The sequence below is a fragment of the Garra rufa genome, chromosome 15 (assembly GCF_049309525.1).
Source record: "Garra rufa chromosome 15, GarRuf1.0, whole genome shotgun sequence".
NCBI classification, from domain to species: domain Eukaryota; kingdom Metazoa; phylum Chordata; class Actinopteri; order Cypriniformes; family Cyprinidae; genus Garra; species Garra rufa.
In genome coordinates this window covers 37,066,908-37,094,115 of record NC_133375.1, presented here as the reverse complement: position 1 = coordinate 37,094,115, position 27,208 = coordinate 37,066,908, and the positions used below count along the sequence as shown (strand labels likewise).

Below are 27,208 nucleotides of genomic sequence, written 5' to 3'. Positions count from 1 at the left end.
TATCAGCATTGTGAAAAGCACATATTGGTTGACCACTATTGCTAAAGCCTTGAATGTACTCGTTGGCCTTTTAATAAAAGCTATATAGACTGAGACTGAGGTGCATTGATGTTTTGAATTGCACAGATGGTTGAAAAATATGTGCTTTGTGTGAAAGCCTTAGATATGAAAGTCACAGCTGGAGATTGCTTATAAGTAGTAGCTGTTGATTTATTATTTATGGAGTTGTCATCAGCGAATCTTGATTATAAATAGTAACATCCTTCTCCTTCAAACATGTGTAGCTGTGTTTGCCGTAGACAACATACAAATGACGTTTTGTAGAAGAATGTTCTTTCGCACAGGATGTCAACCACCAGATGTTGTATTTAAGCATCTCTTCTTCTGGTTTTTATTCCTCTACAGACCCCAGATCCCCTCCTCCGATGAACTGTGTCACATCCTCACCATCCACAGATCCGCCACCCCTCCAGAGTCACCTCCGACCCCCCCGTTAAACCTTTCCCAGAGTCCTCCAGACCTGCAGCCTCCGGTCCCCATCCCTCACTCGGTTCCCATCACAGTGGTTCCTTCACCCAGCGTCCTCTCGTCTCCAGACACACCTTCCACTCCCAATACACCTTCACTTGGTCTGCCTTCAGTTCTCTCCACGACTCCTCCCTCTCCACAAGCCCCAGCCAATCAGGTGACCCCACCACAAGCGCTCAGCCCTCCCCCTCCAGACTTTTCCCCGCCCCCAGCAGAATTACTCGGGTCGGATGATGAGGAGCAAGAGAATCCGTCAGATTACTGTAAAGGTAGGATGATCTTAAGAAATCAGTTTTAAAATAATATTTGCTGATTTTAACGATAATAATTTATCCTTAAAGGGGTCATCGGGTGCGAAACTAACTTATACATATTGTTTGAACATTAATGTGTGTTGGTAGTTTGCGTACACAACCACCCTACAATGATAAAAATCCACCCAGTGGTATTTTTTTAATCTTTAAAAGGAATAGTCACTTTTTAAAATCAGTTCATTCTTAGCTTCTTGTCGTTGTGACGAAACACATTAGATTGACATTCGCGTCTTACCTTAGACCCGCCCTCTCCGACCTGAAACAGTCCGAATACAATTGCCATTGTGTGACTCAGGTGCAGAGGAAGTGATTGAGGTGTTCTGTTGTTGGATGTAATAATGAACATAGCAGTAGTCATTTACTACCGACATCTGAGCCGCTGAAGACGCAGAGGTTTAGCGTTACTTTTGTTTTTAAATGGAAAGCGCCAATCCCGATCTACATAAGCATCTATCTTTGTGTGAATCATTCGTGATGCAGCTTCAGCCATAGCAGAAGTGAGTATAAGGGTTTTTTATGCATCTTTGCAAATGGCCTTAATTAATAATGTGCTTGTTGGCAAGTTTTGCTGATAAACGCTGCTAAATGCGGCTAAAGTTAACATAATCCCAGAGAGGGGCGGGGCGAGTAGATAAAGGGGCCATGTCTTAAAATGAGCTGAAATTTTGCAGAGCTGATTTTGACAAGGTTGAAAATGTTTTTTTACACTACTATTGAGAATTTTTAACCAAAGTATATTAGAGACTTTTGATTAAGACCCTAAAGCAGTGGTTCTTAATCCCGGTCCTGGGGGACCCCTGCTCTGCACATTTTGCATGTCTCCCTTATTTAACACACCCGATTGAGATCATCAGCTTGTTAGTTCAGTTCATGGAGCTCTCTCTTAATGAGTTGATCATCTCAATCAGGTGTGTTGAATAAGGGATACATGCAAAATGTGCAGAGCAGGGGTCCCCCAGGACCAGGATTGAGAACCACTGCCCTAAAGAATCATATAAACTTGTGGAAAATGGGCATCCGATGACCCCTTTAATATAAAGTTGTTCAACTTAAAAAGGCGATATCAACACTTATTGTGAAAAATATATACGGGTCAAATACGTTAAGATGTCTACGTCAAAATAAATTTACAAAAGTGATTTTATGTCCATAGAAAGCACTTTAAGTGTAAGTAAAGTGTCTACTTTTAAGGATTCTAGTAAATGTTTGGAGAATAAAATGTCCAAATTTGGTTGAAATAATTTTACTAGTGATGCTCCGATCGATCGGCAACCGATCATGATCGGTCGATATTGGCTAAAAATAGCTTGATCGGCGAACCCCAAAAGCGCCGATCAAAAAAGCCGATCACTTGACGTAAATTACTCGCGCAACTTTTTCACACGTGCATGCACGGCGCCTAGGTAAACAACAGAAGAGTGGAGCTTACCAGTGGCAACATGCAACATGAGTACTAAATTCTTTTATTAGTTTTGTAAGGGTAGTATTGTTCTTGGGCATGTGACTAAGTTGTGCGTGTACAGAGCGCTGTATACTTTCGGTTTCATTCTGAGTGGTGAATGTATCTTTCTATACCCGTCATATTGCAATAATGTTACCGCTGTATGTCTGATTGTTGTCATCAGTTAATGTTGTAGTTCAGTCCATATAGAATGAGGAGAAACGGTGCGCGTGTAATTCACGTGCGTATGTTTAGCGCCATTTTATCGCATCGTAATTCTAATGAACGCATATAGATGTTACTGAGGTGAATGTTTATGTTTCCTATATACAGAAAGATTCTGATATATCACATTTAATTCAGCCTAAACCATATTTTACTACCTTTACCCTAATGACTGCAATGCTGGATAATATAATCCTTACATCATCTTAAAAAGCAGCTACAAATAACAAGCAAAGAACATTTACAATATCAAAGGACATAGCCTAGTCTAGTGCGAGGTACACTTTAATATAAATAAATCTCTTCCCCATGCGGCGCGTTAAGGCGACGTGGCCACTCTATGCGTGTGTTTATATCACGAAGTTTCTGAAGCATCCTAGAACCGACTCTCTGCACTGCATCGCTAAAGTTAGGCGCCTTTTTGACGGATAATATTAATAATCGTCTTGCTATCGTCAAACCCTGGTGAAAAAAACAGCATATGCTGCTTAGGTATGTTTTGGTGCTGGGATGCTGGTTTTAGCTGGTTTATGCTGGTCCTTTGCTGGTTCATGCTGGTTCTTTGGCTGGTTCTTTGGCTGGTTAATGCTGGTCCTTGACCAGCAACATGACCAGCATAAACCAGCAAAGGACCAGCATAAACCAGCTTAAACCAGCATCCCAGCACCAAAACATACCTAAGCAGCATATGCTGTTTTTTTCAGCAGGGAAGGCATCAGCAACTGGCGATATCTCTAACTATTGTTGATACACGATACTATCGTCTCCAACCCTAACTTGGTGGTTCTTCAAGATCTTGACTGTAGCCTATTTCTAGAGTTTTTTTTTTTTTTTTTCAATATAGTTAATTTAGAGTTAGTTTCATTTCTACAAATGGTGCAAACTCTGCTAGATTATAGATCAAAGATTCCCATTCCCCTGCCATTCTGTGATCGGCAGTGATCGGCAATCGGCAGATCATGATCTTGGTGATCGGTAATCGGTGATCGGCCCCAAAAATGCTGATCGGAGCATCTCTAAATTTTACATTATTATTTATTATAAAAAATCAAACAACATGCTTATTCTGACTTGTACATATTAAAATATATGTATAAGAATAATAGCATATTAAATGTTATTGCTTTAAATGAGTAAAAAATTCTTACTGACAAATGGGAAAAACCTAGCATAGTGCAAATTTTAAAATGTAAAAACTAATTAGTATTTGGGGTGAAAATAATTATTCTTTTAATACATCATAAATTGATTTGTGTTGTAAAGTTTAGAGTTTTGTTGACATTTTAGTTGGTGTCTTCTGTAAATTAGGGAAAAATGTATGATATTTAGAAAAACAAAAACAAAAATGCAATGAAACAGAAAACTTTCATATTTTTGGGGAAAAACAACAATTTAAAACAGTATTACATAGGGCTGGGCGATATGGCAAAAATTTAATCTCGATAATTTTTTCCCCATATTGAACGGTAATGATATATATTTCGATATAAGCTGTTGATGTTGCCAGCTTTAAAGGAGAACTCCGGTGTGATTTTGACCTGAAGTGTATTGAATCATGATACCGAGTGTGAACGTACCTTGCATATCTCATCTCGGTTTGTGTCCAGCTGTCCGAAATCTGGGGTCAGTTAGCCGATGCTCACAACAGGTTGTCAGTGAGAGTCAACAGGGCATCGGAATAGCCATGTAAATAAATCACTGTTTTACGCCATTTACGAGGCACAAAGTAGCTCCACACTTCATTGGTAGACTTCCAAGGGCCCTGACATTTAAAACGAGACATTGAGAACTCAGAAAAAGCACCGGTATTTTATTTACAAGTAGATTTATACAGACATTTTCCACCAGGAACAGACCGGTCGCCGCCATCTTAAATGTAGTCACGATAAGTCGAGTGTCGAGCACGAAGGAAACTACAACCTGATACGTTGATAACCTGATAAATTCCTTGGTGCTCGACACTCGACTTATCGTGACTAAGTTCAGGATGGCGGCGACCGGATTTTCTTTCCCAGGTACTGTCTGTATAAATCTTCTTGTAAATAAATTACCGGTGCTTTTTCTGAGTTCTCAATGTCTCGTTTTAAATGTCAGGGCCCTTGGAAGTCTACCAATGAAGTGTGGAGCTACTTTGTGCCTCGTAAATGGCATAAAACAGTGATTTATTTACATGGCTATTCCGATGCCCTGTTGACTCTCACTGACAACCAATTTCTCGCACTCACACAAATGCTCCCAAAAATAATTTGAGGTCGCGCAGATTCAATTTTGGGAGCATATGCGACCAAAACGGTTGCAATTTCGAGCCCTGCTGTGGCAAAGTATCTCATGTTCCTTAGATTATTTTCCAGCTTTCCACGGCAGTCTTCATACAGTTGAGGCAGTGCGGTTTTGTAAAGGTATTTTCTGCCAGGGAGTTCGTACCAAGTTTGCTTCAGAAAGTGCGGTAGGAAATGAACTTTGTACTTTGACGTGAACGCGCAGGCTGCACGCTGATTGGCTGTTGTCGCATATTTCTGCTGTGTGATTGGCTCTTACATTAATCCATATCGAGCAAAAAATGTCTACAGCTCATCATCTTTATCAACATAAATTTTATCGCGATTCGATATGATATAGTTTATCGGCCCAGCCCTATTATTACACTTGTTTTTATGCTTAAACCCTTTTACGTCTTTGCATACACTGTGATATAAATCATACATATCAGTAATGTATCTGATCACAGTTAATTTTGCTGAAAAATAATAAAATATAAAAAAAATATTACACAACCATTTTATAATTTCTGTTTTTTTTAATCGTCCAGTGAATTATTTACTTTAAAATGGAAAGCTGTCATATTTAATAATTTGCTATTTTTATTTGGAACATTCTTGATGCAAACCAAAAAACAAGTTTATTTATGAAGAATGGAAATGAAGAAAAGTGTAATTCTATTATATGTTTTTATGAACTGTTCTAGATTTTACTAATATTTTGAAAGAGCATTTTTATTTTTTCAGTGGTCTTTTTAATTTCAGTTGTAAAATAGCTGTTACATGCTTCATTAATGCAGCAATAGTGACTGATAATGACTGGTTGAATGTACGTTATGTAACAACTTTATTTTTTCAGGAGGGTATTATCCAGTGAAGATTGGAGACCTTTTTAATGGCAGATATCATGTGGTCAGGAAACTTGGATGGGGTCATTTCTCTACTGTATGGCTGTGCTGGGATCTACAGTGAGTATTTTACATCCTGCGATGTACATGAAGCCTAATCCCTGAGGTTAAACTGCTGGACCTAGATGCACAGTCTCTAAATATTAAAATGTAATCCCATGTCAGATTATGGATAGTCAGCCAGATAATCATGTGTGGACTGTCAGTCGATCATGCTGTTAGCCTTTCTGTATGAATTCAACAATATATGACATTTGTCTGTAGGCGGAAACGGTTTGTGGCACTGAAAGTGGTTAAAAGTGCCCAGCACTACACTGAGACTGCACTGGATGAGATTAAACTACTGAAATGTGTAAGTCTGAGGACCGAATACATTAGAATTTTTTTATTTCAAATTTTAGAGCAAAGATGTATATCCTGACAGAATTTTTCCTCAGGTGCGAGACAGCGACCCCACAGACCCAAAACGAGAGAGGATAGTACAGCTCATTGATGACTTTAAAATCTCTGGTGTCAATGGTGTTCGTATCCTTTACTGCTCGCATCACATGCTCATATTGGATATTTCAACATTGACCCTCTTTACATTTTAATATATGTTCTTGCTTTTATTGTGCACAATTAGTAATTTAAAAAAAGTTTTTTTTTAATTCTATATTTTATCAGAATGTAATAATTCTCCACCTCAACTTTGAAGTGAATACTGTTTTGTGTTATTCAAATTTGAAATTTGTTTCTTTTTTATAGGGCCCTATGAAATTTTATTTCACATTTTTTCAGTTTTTATTTTTCTAGGTTCCATTTTAATAGGTTAATTAATTGTTAATCATAAAAAAGCATGTCTATTCAATTTAATTAATAAAACAATATAATCTTTTAAAATGCAATTAAATGCAAATATATCAATGTCTTAATTTTTTTAAATACATTTTTTGTCAAATAAAGTTCTGTACAATTTGCATTTCTTAAATGTTATTATAAATAATATATACAATATATAGTATTTATGTATCATATATAATTTACAATATTTCTGCCACAATTTCTTCAGGTTATAAAATATTTATTTTAGTGTTTTTTTGTAAAGTATATACAGTTCATGAGTTTCTTGTTTGTCCTGCCCGCTGTTCTTCAGAAAAATCTTTCAGGTCCCACAAATTCTTTGGTTTTTCAGCATTTTTGTGCATTTGAACCCTTTCCAACAATGACTGTATGATTTTGAGATCCATCTTTTCACACTGAGGACAACTGAGGGACTCATATGCAACTATTACAGAAGGTTCAAACACTCACTGATGCTTTAGAAGGAAAAACATTACATTTAGATCCAGGGGTGTGAACATTTAAACGTAATGAATGTGTGTACATTTTTCTTATTTTGCCTAAATATCAGATTATTTTTCATGTAGTTTTGCCCTTCAGAAGCTACAAAAAAATTAAGTTTCACTGAAGAAAAAAGACAATTTACTCTGATCTTCAAATTAAAAAAAGCTTTCACCCCCAGCTCTTAATGCATTGTTTCCTTCTGAAGCATCAGTGAACATTTGAACCTTCTGTAATAGTTGCATATAAGTCCCTCAGTTGTCCTCAGTGTGAAAAGATGGATCTCAAAATCATACAGTCATTGTTGGAAAGGGTTCAAATATACAAAAATGCTGAAAAACCAAAGAATTTTTCTGAAGAACAGCAGTTTAATTGTTAGGGTTATTCATGAACAACTATCACTAAACAAAAACAAACAAACAAACAAACACAGTATTAAGAATCAAGCATATGTACACTTTTGAACAGGGTCATTTTTATAAATTCAACTATTATTTTCTCTTGTGGACTATATGAAATGTCTTTTACAGTGTATGAAATATCTTATTCAGGTTAGTACTAAAAAAAAAATAACATGAATTTTGTATGATCCCTCTTATTTTGGTCAAATAATTAAAATTCTGCAGATTCTTTTAGAACTTTTGACCTTAACTGCATTTTACAATAGTTTTTTATTAAATGAAATTGTGAAATGCTTGTGAAGTGAACTTTCAGAGGAACTCTGGAGATGTAGTTCCCAGCGATTAAGTCATGTACAACCTGAATATGTCATATTTCTGTAGCTGTCCATTTGTGGTAATCACAGACTTTGTCCTTAACTCCTTGACCTCTCAGATGTGTGTATGGTACTAGAGGTGCTTGGTCACCAGCTGTTGAAATGGATCATCAAATCCAACTACATGGGTTTACCTCTGATATGTGTGAAGAGCATTCTTCGACAGGTGCGTCTGTTTTACATTCATACTGACATTGAAAATGTCCGGTCAAATAGCAAAAGCAATTTCTCAGACTTGTCTTTACCATTATACGGTATACACATTGCAGCTCCATCAATAATGAGGTCATGATTCACGCGTGTCTTATTTCTCTCCCCCAGGTTCTCGAAGGCTTGGATTACTTGCACACGAAATGCAAAATCATCCACACAGACATAAAGCCCGAGAATATCCTGCTGGATGTGAATGAGGTGTATGTGAGACGGTTGGCGGCAGAGGCCACGTTATGGCAGAAGGCCGGAGCTCCGCCTCCTTCTGGCTCCTCCGGTACAGTTCTTTATTTATAAGTGTGTGACTCATATCAGGCTCACCTGAAACTCACCTTAGTGTCACGTGAGACTTACATAACACTCCCTTCAGACTCATGACTCATTTAATGCTTGCATAGTGAATGCATTCAATATTAAATAGACAATACGTAATGCATTACATTCATATAAAACCAGGGATACTCAAAGTCTGGTGTCCTGCACATCAGTGAGACTATCAGTGCTCCGCCACTGCAATCCAGAGTTATTTAGGAAGTCAGTTGTGTGTCTGTACAGACAAAACTACATCACTCCCACTATAATCAAGCTGTCTGAATGATTTTAATGGGAGCTTTCTAGTTTTGGCTCACTACTGCTCACTTCCAGTCTTGATCATTGGAATGCAGTTCATTTTGTTGCTTGCAGGTTAGACGGTGTGAAACATACATTTAGATTACAGTTAATTAATTGATTTAAATTTTTTCTTTAATGTGTGACTGGACTGAATTAGCCTTCGTCTCTGTGTGTTTAGTATCATTCAGACTTTTAGCCCAAATCCGATTTTGTGCATATCTGATTTGGATAACTGACTGTCCACACTGTGTATCGCAACTGTTCATATCTAGTTTGTATGTCCATAAGTGCTCTTTCACTTTACAAAATGTGTGTTGGTTTCTATGGCAATGCCATTGCATTGTTATGCCTATTCTAAAAACCAACAATAACAGCAATACCAGTCTTACTGGTCAAACAGATTTCCAGGAATGCGATTTGAATAAGATTACAAACCACATGAATGTAGCTTGAAACGGATTTGGTAAATTCGGATTTCATGTAGTTTGCTGCTGTTCGGGCTATCAAAATATAATCAGATTTCAATCTGATTTGTCTGAATGAGGCTTTTGTATTTGTAAACCCCTGAATCTGATTTAAAGGGTTAATGCACCCAAAAATCAGCTAATCAGTTACTCGCCCTCAAGGCATCCTAGGTGTATATGACTTTCTTCTTTCACAAGCATGCAATCAGAGTTATATTAATTATTTGTTCTGGCTCCTTAAAGCTTTATAATGGCAATGGGCAGATGTTTCTCTTAATCAGTCCAAAACAAGTCCACTAAAGTGCATCCATCCATAATAAAATGTGCCTTACATGGCTTCGGCGGGTGAATAAAGGCAACCTGTAGTGAATTGATGCGTTTTTGTAAGAAAAATATCCATATTTAAAGATAATAATCACTTTATTCTAGCTTGCACTAACAGTTGTACATTGAAGCATAATTTCATAATTGTGTTTTGCTAGCACAAGCTAGAGAAAAGAGATCATTACATTTTAAATAAGGATATTTTTCTTACAAAAATGCCTTGATTTGACACAGGAGGTCTTTATTTACCCCCTGGAGCCATTTGAGTCATTTTTTCATTATGGATGGATGCACTTTATCAGACATGTTTTGGACTGTTGAAGAGAAACACCCAACTATTGTCTTTATAAAGATTGGAAGAGCCAGAATAATATAACTTTCGATTGCATTTGTTTGGAAGAAGGAAGTCATATACATCTAGGATGCCTTGACTTCACACCTGAACTATTGTGTTTTTTTTTTCTTCAGTATGAAGATATTTGCTTGTAAATTACATAGTTGCAGGTGAATTCATTTTAGTTTTGTTTTTAGTTTAGTTTTAGTTAATTTATTTTAGTTTTAAGACAGCATTAAATGAGAGTTCAGTCTATCTATTTTCAACTTTCAAGTTTTTGGTTTTGCTGTGAATGTTTTTGCATTTTTTTGCATTTTTTCTGTTTAAAATACTTTTGACCTTTTGGTCAGGCTCTCTCTGGCTATGCATGTCACACTTCTAAGGATTAATCATTTAGTCCTTTTAAAACCAGACCCTTTTTTACAATCAACTTCAAGCATACATTCAGATCTACCTACAGATCTGCATACAGACCTGCACCGACAGACAAGACAGAATAGGTTACTTCAGGTCTGAGTTTATTTAAAGAAATTAAAATAATAAATACTGTTTTGTAGCTCTTTAATGTGTCGTGACAGATCGCCTAACCACCTTAATTCAAGCAGCATGTTAACCGTTTATCTCTTCCTCTATAGTAGTTATAGCATGAAATAAGCATGAATGAACATGAAGGTATCTTGTTTCAACCGCGGAAAGACTTAAAACACACCATTTTTCAAGTTCAAGTGCGCGGACGTTAATCTACTCTCCTGTCTGGTTTGTTTGATGGACAAAAATGTCAGATTCAGTGTTATGATTGGTCAGATCACCTGTTAATCAAACTCCCTGCGAAAGGTCATTTCACTCGGATGTACATCACAATACAGAAAAAAATCTGTCAGTTTATTCAGTTTCATCACAACTTTAATATATTTGAGGTACGATCTAGGAAACCCAACACATGGTGAAATTTTGGTATCATATGAAAGCTGGATTTAAGCCCATTGATACATCTTTATTAAATATGTTCTGTAGTGTATTTTAATAGGTTAACTGTTTTTTGTGTTGTTCAGAGAAAGCACCCCCGCAGCGCATTTTTAACATAAGAGAAAGACGCTGTCATTTATGCTTGCTGCAATATTTTTTGCGCTATTTTTCTGCAATAGACAAGTGAATTTTGCCAAGATATTTTCAGAGATTATCGACTAGATGTTAAAGAATAATGATTTAATGAAAACCTAATTTTGACAAAACATTGAATTTACTGAAAATCTGACGGCTCTTCCCAGATCGTATCACATTTATGCATGAATAAGATTTAAAAACTCAATTATTTTATATGCAAATTTATTGATGTTGGACAATGTGCTAAGATGTGTCTCTTAATGACTGAACAGTTTTAATGACAGTTTTGATTAAAAATTAGAGGCTGTTTTTAACATAGGTTCGATTTATACTTCAGTCAATACTTTGACTTAATGAACATGAAGGATTTCCTGGTTATTTATTCATGCATTTTCTAAATATATCCCATGAGTGATATGATTTGAGTATCCCTGGAGTAAATTATAACAACACAATGTGCTGTTTGGTAGTAATTTTGACCTAACAATTAGTTGACAACTAATAATCACCTGTTTTTTTTATTATTAGCGCAGCTCTACCTATAGCCTTACAATAGCCGTGATGGCCAGTATTTTTTCATACAGATTTGCCTTCCTTTGGATTTTAGATGAAGCACACCGTTTTCTCTTCAGGAGAGAAATTAGGGGTTACTTTTCAAGTGATTTTTTTGAAGGTGAAGGTTTCAAAAGGTAAGAAAGCAAACAAGAAAGTCATTTGGGTGTGCTTTTAACTTTGAATCGACTACAAATGTGCCATGAAATTGATCTGCATGCTGGTCGTCATTTCTCCTCTGCTTCTGTGGTGAATATGCCGATCATTTCTCATTTCTTATCTGTCATCTGTTTGCTTTCTAACTGGTGTCCTATCTTTTCTTTCTCTGTTTTCTTTTTATTTTAAATTTTTATAATTATTATCATTGTGGTTTTCTGTCCCTTCCCTCTTTCCTCTTCTGTTCTGACGGCAGTTAGCACGGCCCCAAGGGAAAAACAGGTACGTTCAGAGTTGTGCCTGCTGAAATACAGAGAGGATGTAGTTTGTCCTGGTGAAAATGACACATGACTGTTTTAATCTGCCTGCTGTACCCTAACCCACCCTTGCCTGTGTAGATATACGGGCATGAACCACTGGGAATGGGGCAAATCTCCATGGCTGGGGTCAGATCCACTCATCTGGGAAAAGGCTTAAAAAATTTCTCTGATTTACATAAAAATGAGCCATTTTGGCCCATAACTAAACACATAGAGTATGTTTAAATGCATGGAGAAAACATTTCTTTTAGTTTCACCCAGTCAGTGGATTTGGTCTTGACGCTCTTTGCTGTCCCACAGATGTGTTGACTTTACACCGTTAACTGCTCACTAACAATATTAGACCTTTCAGAGGTGTTTGCATGCTGGAGCATTAAACCAGCTAGCTATCTTCCTTCATCTGATCATTCTGCATTTCAGTTCATTTTCCTTTTTTATTCTTTAGAAGAAAAGCTAAAAGTGACTATTTTAGAAGTGAGAAAAGAGCAGTGCCGTAAGCTGTTCTCAGACAGGAGCATTATCTTTTCTCACGTCATGACAGCCAGACAGAGATCCGCTGCGTTCCCGCTGCCTGTATTCTGCTTTTCTTATTTCAGCCACCACCTCTGCATGGTTGAGAGTGATTTCACGAATTACTGTCACAGTTTCCTCTCTTCTGAATATAAATGAGTTGAATGGCGGAAAGCAAGACTGTCTCCACCACTGAGATGAGAAAAGAAATGTTGAAAAGAATAAGATATCTCAAAATTATTAGCTTGAGACGGTGTTATATTCTCGGAATGTTTTTCATTTTTATGACCAGAACAGATTTTGAGATTTATGTTTAAAGAGCCTGATAAACAATATGTGATTCTGGACTACAAAACCAGTCATAAGTAGCATGGGTATTTTTATAGCATTAGCCAACAATACATTGTATAGGTTTTTATTTTATACCAAAAATCATTAGGGTATTAAGTAAAGATCATGTTCAGTGATATTTAAGATGTATTGTAAAAATTTTTTTTACTATAAATATATAAAAATAAATTTTTTTATTAGTAATATTCATTGCTAAGAACTTCATATGCACAACTTTAAAGGCGATTTTATCAATATTTTGATTTATTTTGCACCATTAGATTCCAGATTTTCAAATACTTGTATCTCAGCCAAATATGATCCTATCCCAACAAACCATACATCAATAAAAAGCTTATTTTCAATTTGAAAAAAAACCTTATGACTGTTTTGTGGTCCAGGGTCACATATGCCAAACTGGATTTTAATATTTGGTGCTGTGATAAAATAATACTAAAATTAGAAATTAAATAAATTTTTTAAATAAATATATTCAATTTTAATCTTTGTTTTGATCGATTTTAAATATTTAAAATATTTATTATAACTACAAATTTAACACTTGATGAATGTCTGTTACTTAAATGTTTAAGAAAAAGTAATTGTCCAAACTATTTTTTGCTGCATGTCTCAGCTCAATTCATTATTATTTATAATATAATAACAACAAAAATATATTGGTAATGATGATTACCACATTATGATAAACAAGAAAATAAAATTATAATAATTATTTTCGCCATTTCTTGAATAAATGGCTGTTACCTAAAACATTTAAAAAGACTAATTATCTAAATTGTCTCTACTATTTTTACTGCACGACTCAACATGTTTAAGGTCGGCTAAACTGCTTTTCACCTTTATTATGGCATATTGTGATTCCTTCTGTGCATCACTTTCTTTTTAATCTTTTCACCTGTAAATGTTCTGATGTGTGCAACAATTGCTAATTAATATCATGAATTATTTAAAAGGTTTAACTTTTGAGTGATTGAATCTTCTGTTTGTATTATAGAAAGCATTACTCCAGTTTTCTTCAGACTGTGAACAGTATCTGTAACAGACGGTATTGCATGCACCTTTCTGACCCCTTTAGATTACAGTGACCCAGTTTATTTGATATACAGTAACCCGAGTGTAAGACCTGGAATACAGTACCTCTTATAAATTTAGATCTGCGCCTAACATTTATAAGTAGCAGCAGTTTTACAGACAGCACCAGGCGCAGGGGTTCATCAGGTCAGTCCTTTAAGACTGGGATCAGTAGAGCGGACGTGTCGCGGCTCGACCAGACAACAGACATGGCAACGGTGCTTCCATCCCAAAATAGTCCCAGAGCTGGAAATGGCGGAGGGGTGTCAGTTGTCCCCTCTGGCAGAATTCACTTTATGCTGCGTCAGTGTAAGCTTAGAGTATCAAAAATGAACAAATCGTTTAGAAACGACCCCTGGACAACATGTCATGAAAATCATGATTAATGCACAGTGGCTTCTGTAACTAAATAAAATAACCCTTCTGCATGCCATTTCTGACAACTGTGCCTTAGGTTGGCGACCCATGAAAGGACTTATTTCAATGACGGTCCCCCTGGAGTAACTTGGGGTTAAGCGTTTAGGTCAAGGACACAGTTGTGACTCAATTATTTTTGTTGAAGGGAACCCCGGGTATTAGGACTTGTATGGCTTAATATAACGTAAGTGATGTCTCTTACTAAAATATGTAATAGAAAACCAATCGAAGATTTGTTATTTAGAAAGCCCACATAGTTATATACATATTTTGGACTATGTGGACGCCATTATTTTGATGGCATGAAATGGCTGCACGCAGTGAGCTACTGCTGCTACAGTTGCTATTTTTACCGCAAAAACACTCTGAATACACAACACACACACACACACACACAAAACTGATACGATGCTACATTGTGCTGTGTTTAGTTGTAATTTTCAGTCAAAAGGGCAACAAGAGAAGCAATGTAAATCTTCCCTGCTTTTCCTAGTGAGAAAAGAGTGGTTAAAATGCCTGTGGACGAATAAAACTTTCTAAAGACCCATGTCTTTGTTCTCTCTGCTTTAGCCCTGATGCCTTTGAGGCTTTTAGTAAAAGAGCTTAAAAATGGCAGAGACAAGAAACGCTAGATACCATCCTGGCGGGATGTAATCATGCTGACACTTGTAATGACGCTGCACCCACTGAATGAGTTTCTCAGCGTGGGTGTTTAGACTCCTTGTGGGGAAAAATCAATGGTACGGCATTTGGTTTAAGCCTACACTTATATCTATCGCCACCTGTAAGCTATTTCAGTAGCTGTGGTTGTCGTATCAGTATTTATTTTAGGGATGTGACGGGATCCGATGTGTCTCGCGAAATCTGACTGGTCTTGCAAGAACGTGAAGATATCCTCGCAAAACATTTAGCAGTGTTTACATTTTAACGCTTATCCTCTTCCGCTAGGAGGTGGCGACAACTGCACGTTTAAAAAAAGTATTTATCATGGAATCATTCATTCAGGAGATTGCAATAGTGAAACAAGTCTTTGTTAATTGAGACACTGACATTTTTTTTTTTAAATTGATGGAATATATATATTTTTAAAGACTTAAGCAATAAACATTTTGTCAGAACCACTAGTAAATTACATAATTTTGTTTAGATTTTTTTCTTCAGAATTGTCTGAGAATCATGGTCTTTAATTGATTTTTAAAAAATCATGATTTTCAATATATCCAGAATCATGCATCTTTAGATTACGTTTATTATTATTATAATTCATTTTAAAAAGTAGCTTAATGTCATAAAGTACAAGTTCATATCAAAATGAACCTATATTTTTTGCATTTTGTGTAAAATACTATTTTTCACTTTATATTTCATCGAGGATTTCTTTCTCGTCTTGGCTTGTGGGATACATGTCTCGTCACACCCCTATTTTATTTATGAAGTTGTGTATTCTGAGTTGTGTTGCAGTAGAGCTGCATGAATAATCGTTAAAAGATCGTAAACTTGATTCAAACACCCACGCAATTTCATTTCTAAATGACAACGGTTCGTCTGTGCCTGTTAAACCTTTGAAAAAGTCTAACCGGAACAGTCAAATCTGTGTTTGTGCTGTCGTTGACACAGAGAGCAGACAGTTACCATGTTTAGGTAAGAAACAACTACCCAGTATTTTTGGTCTTATAGCCCATTTATATTATTACAGAGTAACTCAAGATTAAAGGTCATAGTTTGGATATAAACATTGATGTCTATGGTACCGATCAAAATAAAGCAGTTCATCATTTGAAAGTAGTTGGTGCTTGAAATATATTAAAATATATTATGGTGCTTTATATATTAAAATATTTGTTAATTAATTGAAATGAATTAAACACTTTTCAATAGACCACAGCAATTAATAATTTGTCAAACAGTATTTTTTTGGTCAGAATAATGGGAAAATCATGATCTTTATTTGAGACAAAAAAAATTGTGATTCTAAATTTATCCAAAATCATGCAGCTCTATGTTGCTCACAGAGTGCAACCATTTCAGGTGATAATTGCACCCCAGTAGTCCAAAATATGTATAAAACGATGTGATTTTTTTTTTAAATAACACAAATCTTTCATGGGTTTTCTACAAAATGTTTTAAGTAAGAAACATCATTTAGGGGTTTCCTTTGAGTTTGAATGAGCAACCTTCTTAAAGGAAAAGTTTACCCAAAAATGAAAATTTGCTAAAAAAAAAAAAAAAAACTCACCCTCAGGTCATCCAAGATGTAGAGTAGTTTCCTTGTTCATCTGAAAAGGAATTCTGCATGACATCTCTTGCTCAACAATGGATCAATAAATGGGTGCCGCCAGAATGAGAGTCCAAACTGCTGATAAAAACATCACAATAATCCACAACTCTCCAGTCCATCAATTAACATCTTGTGAAACAAATCTTTAATTTAGGCATTTTAATTTCAAATCATCACTTTTGGCCAAAATACCAATCCATAATGTATATTACCACTTCCTCCAGTGAAAAAGTAAACCTGCTGTTGTCCCCTCACATCCACCAGCATACTTGTTTAGATCTGTTTAGGCTTATAAACAGTGCTTGATCTGTGCATATTTCTCTCCTGGTTGATGACTTTTTCACTGGAAGAAGCAATATTATGGATTGTTATTACTATGGATTTGTATTTTAGTCAGAAGCAACGGTTTGAAGTTAAAAACATCTTAATGGACGACTTGTGGATTATTGTGTTGTTTTTATTAGCTGTTTGGACTCTCATTCTGATGGCACATATTCACTGCAGAGGATCCATTGGTGAGCAAGTCATGTACTGCTAAATGTCTCCAAATCTGTTTTGATACAAAAGCAAACTTATCTGAATACTGGATGGCCTGAGAGTGAATAAATGTTCAGCAAACTTTCTTTTTTTGGTGAACTATTCCATTAACCACTATGACACATTCTGTTTGTATGAGAACATTTTAATTAAAATAAGTGTGTGAAATTAGTTTGCTCTTACAAACGTAATCATAATTACACAGGTTGATCAGCTAACATCAGACCTTATGAAATTAGTTTTGAAATTAGCTCGGTGTTCCATGATGTTTTTTTGGTTTTGATCCAGCACTTTAAAACTCTGTTTTCAAAACTATCTTGTCCATGTGTGTTTGTGTCTAGATGGGTAAAATATCAAAGAATAAGAAGAAGAAGCTGAAGAGGAAGGCCAAACGGCAGCAGCGTCTGTTGGATGAGAGGCTGTTGGACCTACAGAGGATGGAGGAGTTGGATGGAGTTTTGCCGCCGGATGCTTCTGGAAACACAAGAGCGCTCTGGAGGCTCAGCGAGGATGAAGAGGACGACAACAAACACGCACAAAGTGAGAAACATTTATACAAACTGACTTCTGAATCATGCTTTAATGATTCTTTTGAATGAATTCACAAAGTGTTAGTTCACTTTGTGAGCTATAGTTTTTAATATGTTATTACTTCAAAAATGAGGCTTTGTAAAATACCTTGTGGGACTTCTTTGATCAATTGACAGATTATGTACAATATGGAGGAAAAGTTTAATATGTGGTAAACATAAACAAGATTAATTTGTCAAATCAGTTCCATTTATTTTCGTCTATATTTCAAGCCAGAAAATAATGAGACATCCATTATGCACGTCTCCTGAAAAAGAAAACATCACTCTTAACGTCTCAAAGCGAGCAACAAATCCTTTACTCAAGTGGCAAAAAGTGATTTCATTTCTGTAAACAGTATTATCCAGCATTAATGGCCATCAAATGGAAATCTAATTAATGAACCGACTACACATGCAAAATGACATCTAGAACATCAAGATGAATTTGAGGGAGAATGAAGATGATGCAGCTTCTGCTTTTTGTTTTTTACATAAATCTCTTGCATATACAATCTTTCCTCAGATTTGTTTTAATTTATCTATAGTTATATATCAGTGTGGAAGATAGCACTGTGAATATATTGTTTAAGATTTTTTTTTTTTGCATTTAATAGTTTAAATGTTTTTATCAAAAATAAAATATCTGATTAATTAGAGATGTTTTTTGTTAGTGTGATCTATATAGCTCATCAAATACTGATTTAGTATTTAGAGATGCTCCGATCAGCATTTTTGGGGCCGATCGCCGATCACTGCCGATCACAGAATGGCAGGGGAATGGGAATCTTTGATCTATAATCTAGCAGAGTTTGCACCATTTGTAGAAATGAAACTAACTCTAAATTAACAATATTAAAAAAAAACCTGTAGAAATAGGCTACAGTCAAGATCTTGAAGAACCACCAAGTTAGGACTGTAGACGATAGTATCGTGTATCGACGATAGTTAGAGATATCGCCAGTTGCTGATGCCTTTGACGATAGCAAGACGATTATTATTATTATGCGTCAAAAAGGCGCCTAATTAGCGATGCAGTGCAGAGAGTTGGTTCTAGGATGCTTCAGAAACTTGCTGTGGTATAAACACAAGCATAGAGTGGCCACGTTGCCTAAACGCGCCGCATGGGGAAGAGATTTACTCATCATACAGTGTAGATAGATAAACTGATTATAACGGGAGTGCACCTCGCACTAGACTAGGCTACACTAGTTAGTGATGAAGTTCTTTGATAATGTAAATGTTCTTTGCTTGTTAGGCTATTTATAGCTGCTTTTTAAGATGATGTAAGGATTATATTATCCAGCATTGCACAGTCATTAGGATAAAGGTAGTAAAATGTGGTTTAGGCTGAATTAAATACGATATATTAGAATCCGTCTGTATATAGGAAACATAAACATTCACCTCAGTAACATCTATATGCGTTCATTAGAATTGCGATGCGATAAAATGGCGCTAAACATACGCACGTGAATTACACGCGCACCGTTTCTCCTCATTCTGTATGAACTGAACTACAACATGAACTGATGACAACAATCAGACATACAGCGGTAACATTATTGCAATATGACGGGTGTAGAAAGATACATTCATTTACATTCAAGCACGCACATTTACCACTCACTGAAGATAGCAGAGAATGAAACCGAAAGTAAACTTGAACTTCTCCAGCAAAACTACAGTCAGCGCTCTGTACACGCACAACTTAGTCACATGCTTAATAACAAGACTACCCTTACAAAACAAATAAGGAATTTAGTACTCATGTTGCCACTGGTAAGCTCCGCTCTGCTGTTGTTTACCTGTGCGCCGTGCATGCACGTGTGAAAAAAGTCGCGCGAGTAATTTACGTCAAGTGATCGGCTTTTTTGATCGGTGCTTTTGGGGTTCACCGATCAAGCTATTTTAAGCCAATATCGTCTGATCATGATCGGTGGCCGATCAATCGGAGCATCACTACTAGTATTAGTAATCATGGAAAATTGTGTTAAAATGAGGATGAGGATTAAATATAATCATGTTTGCAGACATTTTGCATGTTACAGCTCATAGTTTTTGGACCTCAGGGCAGTGAAGAGGTGAATTATCTACAGTTTTTACTTATGCATTGGTCTGTGTCCTACATGGATGTTTTTGATGCATGCAGTGCTTCTCATTAACTTTTTAGTCTCTTGTGTTTTAAGATGCTGTTTCAAGTTAGAAGTTGTTTTTTGAAAACGAAAACAATTTTAGAAGTATTCTTTTAAAAACAGCATCTCAAGATGCATATTCAGTTTCTTTTTGCTACGTCTGACTGTTTTTGAACACAAGAACACATCTTGAAAAAACAAATTGAACGTACACAATTTAACAGCAATTTATTAAAAGTTGAACAAAATTTAACAAACGTTCCTATGAAATACATTAAATTTTTTTTTCCCCTAAATTGTTTTGTTTCTATTTTAATTTTCTCTTCTACACTCTGTTTTAATGGTTAATTAAAATTTTATTAATCAAAAAGCATGTCTATAAAATAATTTTTTTTTTTTCCTCAAATTGCGTTTTATTTTGACCAAATTCCAAAATTTTCTCAATTTCATTCTGTTTTCTGGATTTAATTTTAATGGTTTAATTACATTTTAACAATAATATCCCTAAATAATTGATTATTTATATATTTATATATAAAAAAATCTTTCTTTTTTAGAAATACTGTGATGTGTTTTTACATTTTTCTGGGAAATAAATTTTGGTAAATAATTTTTCTGGTAATTATTCCTTAAAAATAATATTTTAATAATTTTATTATTAGTAGTAATGTTATCATTACATTTAAGTAATTATTTCTGTCACAGTTTCTTCAAGTTAAACAAAAACTTTTATTTTGACGGCATGCTGTGAAGTTTCTTTTTGTGTTATGGTATGACAAAATAGTTTTTCTTATAAGAAATGGTAAAATGCTCATGAAGTGACTCATAGCAGCTTTGGAAATTATGTTCATGTGTTCATGCAATTTTCCGCATTGCAGGAAATCATAGGACCCTACTCTAAGATGCTTTAATTTTTTGTTGAATTCTAAGAAAAGATTGTTAATGAAGTGGGGCCAGATTTAAATTTCCTCTTTATGTGTTTTACAGTGAACGGTAACGGACACTCTATAGGAGCTCTGAATAAACACAGTCCAGAATCGGGCTCGTCGTGGTTGGAGGAGGGCTGTAACGGTTTCGGACCCCTGCGCTTCTCCAGCCCTGGATCGGGCCTGTCCGGCATGTCTGGCTCCATCCTGTCAGCTACCTCCGAGTCGGCTCTGTCCACTCTTTCCGGATACTCCACGGAGCGCTCACTGCTCTCTCCAAACTGTACGTACTCTGCTTTGTGCTGATGGAAAACTAGTAACAAAGAGCAACAGTGTCCGGCCACTATATCAGCCTTGGTTCTGGAAGTGTTTCTTCCCCATTCATTATTCCTATAGGGATTAGAAAGTCTTTGTTTTATAGTCTTTGAATTACAAACTATGAACCAAACCAACCAGCTATGAGGTAATCTGCATTACGAACTTTGATTTGAAGCAAAATATGTAAAAAACAGACTTTCTGTAAAGGGCAAAAAATATTGAGAGATTGATCACAGTGGTCACGTCTAATTTAAAACGATGGATAAATACACTACCAGTAAAATGTTTTTGAAAAGAAGACTTTTTTGCTCACCAAGCCTGCATTTATTTGATCTAAAGTACAGAAAAAAACAGTAACATTTTGAAATATTTTTACTATTTAAAAAAACTGTTTTCTATTTGAATGTATTTTAAAATATAATTTATTCCTGTGATCAAAGATACATTTTTAGCATCATTATTCCAGTCTTCAGTTTCACATGATCCTTCAGAAATCATTCTAATGTGATGATTTTCTGTTCGAGAAAATTTTTATTATTATTATCAACATTTAAAATTTTTTTTTTTTTCAAGATTCTTTATTGAATAGAAAGATCCAAAGATAAGCATTTATCTGAAATGAACACTTTTATTCAGCAAGGATGCTTTAAATGAATCAAAAGTGATGATAAAGACATTTATAATGTTACGAAAGGTTTTATTATATATATTAGGGGTGGCACGGTTCACAAAACCCACGGTTCGGTTCGTATCACGGTTTTAGGTCACGGTTTTCGGTTCTGTACGGTTCTTGTTTTTGTTTTTTGTTTTTCTTTTAATCTTTAACACTCCAGAAATTTACTTTGCCGCATGATATGTAGCTTAATTATCCACAATTTACGATACATTATTAAAAATAAATTGTTATATCATGTAAACATGCACAAACTGAATTGAACTTGACTTCAAGCACATTATTGGGACCATCTCTGAGGAAAGCTAGTGGAGATTTTGATACAGCAAGAGAGAAGACATTGATGACATGCTTTTCATTTATTTGGCAAAAACAGGAGGATGTGTATTGCTATCTCTACAGGAATTCATGTGCCTTTTTAGCACATAAAGATTGAACTGAAGAATTAACTTGCATTGATCAAACTGCCAACGTCAGTGTAGCTCTTACAAAAATTGTATCTTTTAAAAGAAAAAGAGAGGAAATCTTTAAGCTCTATCTTTTAAACAAGTGATTGGTTTGTTCATGTCACATGACCTGCGGTGCGCTTGTGGCATTCTGAAAAGTTGAGATGTTTCAAAGTCCCTTTAAGGGTATTCTATAGTCTTTGGATGTTTCAATCTCGATGCAGCACGGACGCACCTGGAAAAAACGAGCGCGTCGCACCGCGTGCGCATCGTGACCACGTCGCTTCCATTATGAGCGCGCATACCGCACGTCTACATTTGAAATAACGAACTTGAGCGTGCAAAAGACGCTACATGTGAACGGCCCCTTATACGACGCTGGCGCATCCTCCAACTCCAGGCAGCCTTCCTCATCTCTCCCACTTGCCATTTCTACACGTGACGTAACCTGCAGCACTCCACTTTTACTGTCTGTATGTCCACACACACCTCTTATTTCCCGCAAAAAGGACACTCACTACGTGCACGAGGCTACATTGCGCAACCGTTGAACCGTGTGAGGCACACACTCTCCGAACCGAGACAAGCGAACCAAACGGTTTGTTTTTTCATGTACCGTGCCACCCCTAATATATATATATATATATATATATATATATTATTATATATTATTATATATTTTATAATATAACATTCTACTTTCAACTTTCAATTCTGTTTTCAACATTGAGTTGCAAATCAGAATATTAGAATACTAAAAATATTTCACAATTTTTGTGTTTTTGCTGTACTTTGGATCAAATAAATGCAGGCTTGGTTAGCTTTTTAAAACGCATTAAAAATCTTATAATGTACAAATGTATAAAACAAGTCTAAGTATAAATGCATATTGAAATAATATATTTTACTTTTTTTGCAAAACGTATTTTATGCATACAATTATTTGAGTAATTTGAGAGCATAAAGAGTTTCCTTCATTTGCTGTGTTTTTTGAGGTTGGATTATCTAATTAGTAAAAATTGCTTTGCAGGGTTATGGATAGTATAGTATTTCACCCATATTTCCACTGTTAAAAATAGTTATTTAAAAAATAAGTTGAAGTAATGTGATTGATAGTATCAACAAAAGCATATACCATTGATTTACAGCCTGTAGTTCACAGTAGGTCTGTTTTAAAAGATGTATAAGTTATCGCTCAAAATCTATTCCCCTATGGTGAAAATAAATGGGATTCTTACTTCTGGAATCTGACTGTTGCTCTCTGTAGGGCTGTTCATTTTAAATTAAATGTCAAATACGCTCTGATTGGCTGTAATTATGTTGCTAAAATGGTCTGTTCCCCCCCCCAGCGTACTCTGCTGCTGATTTCTTAGTGAATCCTCTTGAACCTCAGAACGCTGATAAAATACGCATCAAGATTGCAGACCTAGGCAATGCATGCTGGGTGGTGAGTACACTGGGTCGATTCCAGGCATTCAGAAAGTGAATTATGAATCGCATCAGGTGTTTGAACACAAAGAGCTGGTGATATGTGATGTTTACTGATGTCCTCTCCTTCATATCAGCACAAGCACTTTACCGAGGACATCCAGACGCGTCAGTACCGAGCTCTGGAGGTGCTGATTGGAGCCGAGTACGGACCTCCCGCTGATATATGGAGCACTGCGTGTATGGTATGAAGACATTCAGTGTTGATCTAACATTCACTTTAATTTTTTGAAATTAATGAGATTTATACATAATCTGAAAACTGAAAAATCTAAATATTGAAAAAAAAAATCACCTTTAAAGTTGTCCAAATGAAGTTCTTAGCAATGCATATTACTAATCAAAAATTAAGTTTTGATATATTTATGGTAGGAAATTTCTTCATATATCAATATATTCTTCAATATCTTCATAGAACATGATCTTTACTTAATATCGTAAATGTTTTTGGCATAAAGGAAAAATATATAATTTTGATCCATACAATGTATTGTTGACACATATGATGTGTCTCCACAGGCGTTTGAGTTGGCAACTGGAGATTACCTGTTTGAGCCTCACTCAGGAGAGGACTACACTCGAGATGAAGGTTAGTTCTCTTGGTCTTCCTTCAAGGTTACTTAGGTTACCGTAGGTCAATAATTTTGAAACACCTTTTTATGGAATGAGCCTCTTAAAAATAATTAAATTACACAGAGGTTTTTTTTTTCTCATTTGCAACTGGTATGCTTGGTTCATAATTCAAAAGTTTGAGAACAGTCTTTCTAATTTTTACTTATTTTTTTTAAATAGAAATTATTATTTTATTAAGCAAGGATGCATTAAATTGATCAAAAGTAAAGAAAATTTCCATTTCAAATAAATTGTTTTTTTTTCAAAGAAAATGTAACACTGTTTCTACAAATATATGAAGCAGCACATCTGTTTTCTACAATGGTGTTTTAGTGCCACATAAAAAAAAAAATCTAAACTTACAAGAATAAAGTCAAAATGTTTTGAGAATACAGTTGAAATGTTTAAAAAATAAAGTAAAAATTACAAGAATAATGTCAAAATGTTTAAAAAATCAAGTAGAAAATTTTTGAGAATAAACCCTAAATGTTTCGGAAATAAAATCAAAATGTTTTAAGAATAAAGTCAAAATTTTACAAGAATAAAGTTGAAATCTTTAGAGAATTAAGGTGAAATTATTCTTGTAATTTTGACTTTATTCTCTAAACATTTCAACTTTATTTCCGAAACATTTCGACTTTATTCCCGGAACATTTAGACTTTATTCCCAAAACATTTGACTTTATTCCTGAAACATTTGACTTTATTCCCGAAACATTTAGACTTTATTCCCGGAACATTTAGACTTTATTCCCGGAACATTTCGACTTTATTTCCGGAACATTTCGACTTTATTCCCGGATCATTTCAACTTTATTCCCGGAACATTTTAACTTTATTCCTGGAACATTTCAACTTTATTCCTGGAACATTTCGACTTTATTCCCGGAACATTTAGACTTTATTCCCAAAACATTTGACTTTATTCCTGAAACATTTGACTTTATTCCCGGAACATTTCGACTTTATTCCCGGATCATTTCAACTTTATTCCCGGAACATTTCAACTTTATTCCTGGAACATTTCGACTTTATTTCCGGAACATTTCGATTTTATTCCTGGAACATTCAACTTTATTCCTGAACATTTCAACTTTAATCCAGGAACATTTTGACTTTATTCCAGAACATTTTTACTTTATTCCCGGAACATTTAGACTTTATTTCCGGAACATTCACCTTTATTCCCGGAACATTTCGACTTTATTCCTGAAACTTTTGACTTTATTCCCAAATATTTGACTTTATTCCCGAAACATTTGACTTTATTCCAGAAACATTTGACTTTATTCCCGGAACATTTCGTCATTATTCCTGGAACATTTCGACTTTATTTCTGGAACATTTCGACTTTATTCCTGGAACATTCGACTTTATTCCAGAACATTTCAACTTTATTCCCCGAACATTTAGACTTTATTCCCAAAACATTTGACTTTATTCCTGAAACATTTGACTTTATTCCCAAAACATTTCGACTTTATTCCCGGAACATTTCGACTTTATTCCCGGAACATTTCGACTTTATTCCCGGAACATTTCGACTTTATTTCCGGAACATTTCGACTTTATTCCCGGATCATTTCGACTTTATTCCCGGAACATTTCAACTTTATTCCTGGAACATTTCGACTTTATTTCCGGAACATTTCGATTTTATTCCTGGAACATTCAACTTTATTCCTGAACATTTCAACTTTAATCCAGGAACATTTCGACTTTATTCCAGAACATTTTTACTTTATTCCCGGAACATTTCGACTTTATTTCCGGAACATTCACCTTTATTCCCGGAACATTTCGACTTTATTCCTGAAACTTTTGACTTTATTCCGGAAACATTTGACTTTATTCCCGGAACATTTGACTTTATTCCGGAAACATTTGACTTTATTCCCGGAACATTTCGTCATTATTCCTGGAACATTTCGACTTTATTTCTGGAACATTTCGACTTTATTCCTGGAACATTCGACTTTATTCCAGAACATTTCAACTTTATTCACGGAACATTTCGACTTTATTCCCGAAACTTTTGACTTTATTCCCGGAACATTTTGACATTATTCCCGGAACATTTTGACATTATTCCTGGAACATTTCGACTTTATTCCCGGAACATTTGACTTTATTCCAGAAACATTTGACATTATTCCCGAAACATTTGACTTTATTCCAGAAACATTTGACTTTATTCCCGGAACATTTCGACATTATTCCCGGAACATTTCGTCATTATTCCTGGAACATTTCGACTTTATTCCTGGAACATTCGACTTTATTCCAGAACATTTCGACTTTATTCCCGAAACTTTTGACTTTATTCCCGGAACATTTTGACATTATTCCTGGAACATTTCGACTTTATTCCCGGATCATTTCAACTTTATTCCCGGAACATTTTAACTTTATTCCTGGAACATTTCAACTTTATTCCTGGAACATTTCGACTTTATTCCCGGAACATTTAGACTTTATTCCCAAAACATTTGACTTTATTCCTGAAACATTTGACTTTATTCCCGGAACATTTCGACTTTATTCCCGGATCATTTCAACTTTATTCCCGGAACATTTCAACTTTATTCCTGGAACATTTCGACTTTATTTCCGGAACATTTCGATTTTATTCCTGGAACATTCAACTTTATTCCTGAACATTTCAACTTTAATCCAGGAACATTTTGACTTTATTCCAGAACATTTTTACTTTATTCCCGGAACATTTAGACTTTATTTCCGGAACATTCACCTTTATTCCCGGAACATTTCGACTTTATTCCTGAAACTTTTGACTTTATTCCCAAATATTTGACTTTATTCCCGAAACATTTGACTTTATTCCAGAAACATTTGACTTTATTCCCGGAACATTTCGTCATTATTCCTGGAACATTTCGACTTTATTTCTGGAACATTTCGACTTTATTCCTGGAACATTCGACTTTATTCCAGAACATTTCAACTTTATTCCCCGAACATTTAGACTTTATTCCCAAAACATTTGACTTTATTCCTGAAACATTTGA

General features: G+C 35.2%; 1 protein-coding gene across 2 annotated transcripts in view; it reads left to right on the top strand.

Moving 5' to 3' along the window:
- The window catches only part of srpk3 (SRSF protein kinase 3), a 38,203-nt gene that overhangs the window by 4,343 nt on the left and 6,652 nt on the right, over window positions 1–27,208 (top strand). For both annotated transcript variants that reach the window (XM_073818593.1, XM_073818592.1), the window contains exons 3-14: window positions 406–797; window positions 5,626–5,734; window positions 5,939–6,026; window positions 6,112–6,199; window positions 7,832–7,938; window positions 8,094–8,259; window positions 11,785–11,810; window positions 17,354–17,552; window positions 20,704–20,925; window positions 23,429–23,526; window positions 23,645–23,752; window positions 24,087–24,156. In XM_073818593.1, the coding sequence (XP_073674694.1) occupies window positions 406–797; window positions 5,626–5,734; window positions 5,939–6,026; window positions 6,112–6,199; window positions 7,832–7,938; window positions 8,094–8,259; window positions 11,785–11,810; window positions 17,354–17,552; window positions 20,704–20,925; window positions 23,429–23,526; window positions 23,645–23,752; window positions 24,087–24,156 (1,673 nt within the window). The remainder of the gene's footprint in view (window positions 1–405; window positions 798–5,625; window positions 5,735–5,938; window positions 6,027–6,111; window positions 6,200–7,831; window positions 7,939–8,093; window positions 8,260–11,784; window positions 11,811–17,353; window positions 17,553–20,703; window positions 20,926–23,428; window positions 23,527–23,644; window positions 23,753–24,086; window positions 24,157–27,208) is intronic.